Genomic DNA, 6,000 nt, shown 5'->3' with positions numbered 1-6,000 from the left:
GGTACTAAGGTTTTCCACTGCCTTGAGAGCTCTTTTAAATGCAACTCCATTTACCTGCACTTTATCATAATTATAACTTAATTGCAGAGACAGAAGGCTCACGCAACCAACTGTTCTGCAAAATGCAAATTTTGTATGGGAGATACTTCCCCTGGGAGAAGATAGGATGGTTGTTGTTTGAGAAGTTATTTTTAAAGGAATGCACCAAATGCCTCCTGTACTTTAAAGTTTTGTCAGAAATTTCAATGAATAGAGGACCCTTTGTAAAAGATCAACACACACACACACACACACACACACACACTTACTCACTTTAGGTGAGTAGAGATTTCCTATTCCCATTTGGGGATGGCAGGGGCCAGTGTCCAGACTGGTCAGCCTCAGAGAACCAACAACTGCCTCTGAGCCTGTGAATGACTCTGGGAGAGTCACTGCCCTGCTTCCCACTCAGCTACACACAGTCCCCACAGAGGTCAGCAGGAGCTTCTCCACTGATGCCCAGGTTTTCCTCTAGGGTCCTAACCTAGGGTTCTCAAGCTTTACACCATTGACATTTTGAATTGGATAACTCTTGGTTGTGGGGAGTTGATATGTGGACTGTAGGATGTTTAGCAGCATCCCTAGCCAATATCCATATACACAGGCCCTGTACCCACCAAGTTGTGACAATCAGAAATGTCCCCCAAGGCACAAAGTGACACTGCTCCTCCTCCATCCTTTGAGAAGTGCTGGCCTTACCTAAGTGACCAGTTGGTAGAGGTGGTCCTAGGAAATTCTGTTCTCAGGAGAACAGGCAATGGCAAGGAGAGTGGTGCAATTGGAAGGAACACGGGGTGTGGGGCAACTGTGGCTTTGAAACTTGGCCCCTCCACTGACTAGCCATTGACTTCTTACCCTATCCCCTCTTCACTCCCAGTCTTCCCTAACCAAAAATAAATAAATAAATAAATAAATAAATAAATAAATAAAATCACACACTCACAAACATTATTTTCATAAATGACTTTTACTTCATCATTTCTCTTGACAGTAATTCTTGGTAATGTGCATATAACATGAAGGCAAGCATACTTTCAGAAGTCATCAAAGATATGGTCCTATTGGCCTCGTTTTCTTAAACCATTAAAATATTTTCATTTATAAAAATTAATCTAAATATAAATATTGACACTGAAGATCAAAATCACTTGATGACAAAATAATTCTTCTGGAACTATAACATATGCTTATGGATTTTAATAGTAAATTAAATCTTTGCACTTATTTGGCACAAGGAAACCTTTATAAAAATTCAAATGCCATAGAGCAGACCTCTTCTTTTTGTTTTGTTTTCATTTTTTTGCAAGGCTTACACAGTACACATTTTTTTGTCGAAGAAAACTGAATATTTTAACACTGTAACACAACAATAGTTGCTTTTCATGCCTCTTAAAGAAAACGCTCTATTTGGAACTCAGATCTTTTTTGTTGTGTTTTTAAAATTTGTACTTGTTTGCTTTTAATCACACCAACAGAACAAAAAGCCAAAAATTTACTTTATTTCAAAGGAGTCATTTCTGTGGATAACACATATACAACATCAGCAAGGAATATTACTGGAAGATAGGTAGACCCCCATCAGGAATGAATCATAACACACATTTCAGCAGCAAGTCAGGTCTGGAAATGTGCATAGCAGCAAAAGAACATTGAAGTAGAAAACAACACAGAATGAAGCTTTTGTCAGACATTCAAATTCTACTTAGCTTAAAGGTCTGACTTTGGCAAATTAATCACTCTGGCCCTCAGTCTCCAAATCTGAAATGAGGATACCTACTGAATAGGGTTGCTATAAGGATTAGAATGAGAATATTGCCTCCTTCAGAGCAGTTGCTTAATACATATCAGTCATTTTATTCCCTTGACTCCCATTTTTTTTCCTTCTTCAGGTTCAGACTATATCAGGAGCAAAATTTTTAAAAAGGTTGCTATTGCTTAATTAACTTAATGAAATTCCAGTTTCATGTGCTTTTATAAACACATTTTACTAGTCATGCATCTGAGACCACACACGTGGAGTTAGTGGCAACTCTCGCATCTGTTGAATTCACAGTTTGTCTTTGCTTTATTCATATCTACAAGTTTTCTTAGGCTATTCGTTAACCATTTTTATCTTTAAGGTCATCTTACTACTTTTGCTGAATAATTATATTGGGAAATAAATTATGGAGGACAACATTTCCTCAGGTGGATGTATTCTGCAATTATCCAGTTACCTAAACCTCATTTAGACACAGTCATTGCTAAACCATATGTTGATTCTGGACAGTGCCCTAAAGTTAAACCAATGGTAGGCTTTTTCAAGCCCTTCTCCCTTTCAGAGCAGGGTAGCTCTCTGTGAGTCCAAGGAAGAACCCTGAATTCTTGATGAGATACTGTTTCAGATAGACCTGGGCATGGCATGGGTGAGTCAGAGCTTTCTGTCCTGTGGCTTGGGATTGCAAAGCAGTGGGAGGAACTGGGGGTGCAGTGGACTAGGAGGCAGCTGGAAGGAGACCTTGACAGTTGAGTGCTCCACAATTTAGACAGCCCATAGTGCTCACTACAGGGGCATTTCACTTTTCTCCTTAGCATTTGTGGGATAAAGATGCTTGTGAGAGATGAGTAGGACTTGATGAGTTAAATGTTAATACCCTTCCCTCCACTATCCTCTGACCCCAACAATATTTGGGGGGACAAATGGTTGACATGTAATTCTAGTCAAATCAAAGGGATCAAAAAAAAAAAAAAGGTTTTAAAGACAATACACAGTAGCAAGGCAAACAGGGAAAAGATGCATCTTTTGAACATGGAGCTCTGCTATTGAAAGCCAGCATCTTGGTTTTCTGTCTTGGATTCCCCTGGGAGCCTAAGGCAGAGAGTAGGCAAGACCTTGATGCTGAAGTCTGGGTCTGCTTTCCAGTTGAGGTATCAGGACAGCCCTGTTCAGGGGTGCACTGTGGCCTCCCCAGGCCCTCTCCTCAGGTGGAAATCGGTACAGTATTCAATGGCTGTTGGGTCAAGGCACTGTCGTGTATGGCCGGAGGCAGTGGGTCACTGGCAGTGGAGTTCCATGGTGCTAATACATTACAGCAGACTCCAGGGAGGGCTCCTGAGACAATGAGCAAATGCAATCAGCCACTTAGTGAAAGTGAGGCGAGGCTATGAACAAAAACTGCATTTCTTACATTGTAAAAGGTATTCATGCCCATTGACTAAATGTTTCACAATATTTAAAAAGTGATGCATTTCTTACACATACTTCTTAATCCATCTGAAATTCATTTTGCTATACGGAATAAGGCAAAAGGATTTCTTTTCCACTACACCCCCTCCAACCCCCCGGCTAATCTCTCAAGCACAATTAAAACAAACAAACAACCTATACCTTTTTTACTGGTTCCTGATTCTTAAAAAATCATATAATGCATTTTCATATGTGCCTGTATCTATTTCTGAGCTTTCTATTCTATTTCATTAATCATCGATTTCTTTACAGCTTGTAATTAGTTTTAAAATCTGGCAGGAAAATCACTTTAATTTTGTAAAATACTTTTTGTCTCTTCTTTCTGATTTAACCTGATATGAACTTTAGTTCCAAGAAAATACCACTGAGAATTTTATGTGAATTGGGTTAAAATAGAAATTAATTTGGGAAAAAATGAGCTGTGGGTGGGATTTATTCATCAATATCTCGATATTAAAGTTATCACTGCCTTGCTGTAAAATTTACCTGGTATTTTATTATTTAATGTACCACTGCATTTTGTTTGCTGATATTTTCTTTAGCATGCCTCACTTCTCTGAAGGTGGTTTGAATGCATCCGTGTGTGCCTGTGTGTGTGCGTGGGTATAAAGATGTGTACACACTTACCAGCCATGTCAGGCTCTGGTTGTTGGGGTTTTAACAGATTCACAACATGAATGTTTTAGTTTTCAATTTTTTTCAGTGTTCTGGAATATTTTATATTGCATGGGAATTAACTATTCCTTGAAAATTTTATCATGAAAATCATTTGACCAGAGAATCTTTTTCTGAAGTTTTAATAAATTTTGAAATTTTAAGTCAGTTTTTACTAATGTTCTGATTTGATTCTAATTTAATTAGAAACAAGACTTTAACATGTATTAGCATAGATTTATATCACATTGCATATTTAAATAAAAATTTACTCTATTAGAAATCTCTTAAAACTCTGTATTAGAATCTCTTATTTTTTATTTATTGGTTTTTTCTTTCTTTTTTTTCTTTGGCTGCACACACGGCATGAGGAAGCTCCTCGGCCAGGCATCAAACCCATGCTAGAGCAGCAACCCAAGCTGCTGCAATGACAATGCTAGATCTTTAACCTGCTGTGCCACAAGGGAACTCCTTATTTTTGTCTTGAATTAGCATACAATTTTTTTTTCTATTTTCGATTTTTCCAAAGAGTAAGCTCTTGCATTTACTATCATTTTTATAGTTTTCTGGTTTTAATTAGTTGGTTTATGCATTTATGTTTTATGTCTGGAATTCAGTGTCTAGTTCACACTTCTTCCTTCTTTAATAATGAAGAAAGATTTAATGCTGTTAATTTGACTCAGTGTAGCTCTATATGTATTCCATTTGTTTTGATATATGTAATGTTTTCATTTTGTAAAAGCTCTGGGAATTAGCTTTTCTCTTTAATTCAATAGTTACTCAGAAATGCATGAGATGTATATGTTGTGTGAATGTATGTGTATACTTGTGTCTGTTGGCACATGTGCTTTATACCGTCCGAGTAGGTTTCTGACTATTTTAACTCTTGTTCTTATTTTCTACATTTGCCCTATCCAGTATTGTAGTCACTTGTGGATGTCTACATTTAAATTAAAATTAAATAAAATTTAAAAATCAATCCCTCCAAGGCAGCCACACTCCAAGAGCTCAGTAGCAACTTGTAGTTCATGGCTAACTCTGCAGATATAGAACACCAGCATCATTTCAGAAAGTTCCTTTGGATATACTGAGTGCTATTTGAGATTATTTTTTTGGCATTTAGGTCACTGAGAATAGTTTTATACTTCCTACTATGGGGAATTTATTGAGGTTTTCTGTATAGCTGGTAAAAATCAATTTTGATAAATGAGCCATTGATGATGCTTGGGAAGAAAAAGAATTCTCTGAGGTATAAAGTTAGATATATTTTTCGTTTCTTTTTTTTTTTTTTTTTGGTGTGTGTGCTTTTTAGGGCCGAACCCACAGCATATAGAAGTTCCTGGACTAGGGGTGGAATCGGAGCTGTAGCCACCAGCCTACACCACAGCCACAGCAATGCCAGATCCGAGCTGTGTCCTAGACCTACACCACAGCTCACGGAAACACTGGATTCTTAACCCACTGAGCAAGGCCAAGGATTAAATCCTCATCCTCATGGATACTAGTTGGGTTCATTACTGCTGAGCCACCATGAGAACCCCTATTTCCTAATTAAAGCTTAATATTTACACTATTAAAACTGTCTGATTTGTATTATTTGTGGTGTACTGGTCTTCCAAGGGCTAATAAGGGAATTTTAAAGTCATTACTCATAGCACAATAAATTGTGCTGCTCTATTGTTTGCCAATTCAAGAAAGGGTCATATTTTACTTTATCAATATCTAAAACATCCTTCCTCCTTGTTTCCTCTGAGTGCTAAGAAGCCTTGGATTCTATTTTGTTTGAAAGTGGCATTCTTGACCTTTCTTTCTCTTTTCTTTTGTTATCTTTTTAGGGCTGCACGTGCAGCATCTGGAAGTTCCCAGGCTAGGGGTCAAATCAGAGCTGCAGCTGCTGGCCTATGCCACAGCCACAGTCACAGCCACAACAACGTGGGATCCGAGCCGTGTCTGCAACCTACACCACAGCTCACGGCAACTCCAGATCCTTAACCCACTGAGGGATCGAACCTGTGTCCTCATGGATGCTAGGCAGATTCGTTTCCACTGAGCCATGACGGGAACTCCTGCCTTTTCTTTTT

General features: G+C 38.2%; 1 protein-coding gene across 2 annotated transcripts in view; it reads right to left on the bottom strand.

Annotated features, from left to right (window-relative positions):
- Positions 1-987: 987 nt before the first annotated feature.
- MYRIP (myosin VIIA and Rab interacting protein) overlaps positions 988-6,000 on the bottom strand; it is a 208,961-nt gene continuing 203,948 nt past the window's right edge. For both annotated transcript variants that reach the window (XM_047770482.1, XM_047770486.1), the window contains one exon: positions 988-3,130. In XM_047770482.1, the coding sequence (XP_047626438.1) occupies positions 3,098-3,130 (33 nt within the window). In that variant the 3' untranslated portion in view covers positions 988-3,097. The remainder of the gene's footprint in view (positions 3,131-6,000) is intronic.

The sequence above is a fragment of the Phacochoerus africanus genome, chromosome 1 (genome assembly GCF_016906955.1).
Source record: "Phacochoerus africanus isolate WHEZ1 chromosome 1, ROS_Pafr_v1, whole genome shotgun sequence".
Lineage (NCBI taxonomy): Eukaryota > Metazoa > Chordata > Mammalia > Artiodactyla > Suidae > Phacochoerus > Phacochoerus africanus.
This window is presented reverse-complemented; position numbering and strand designations above follow the sequence as displayed.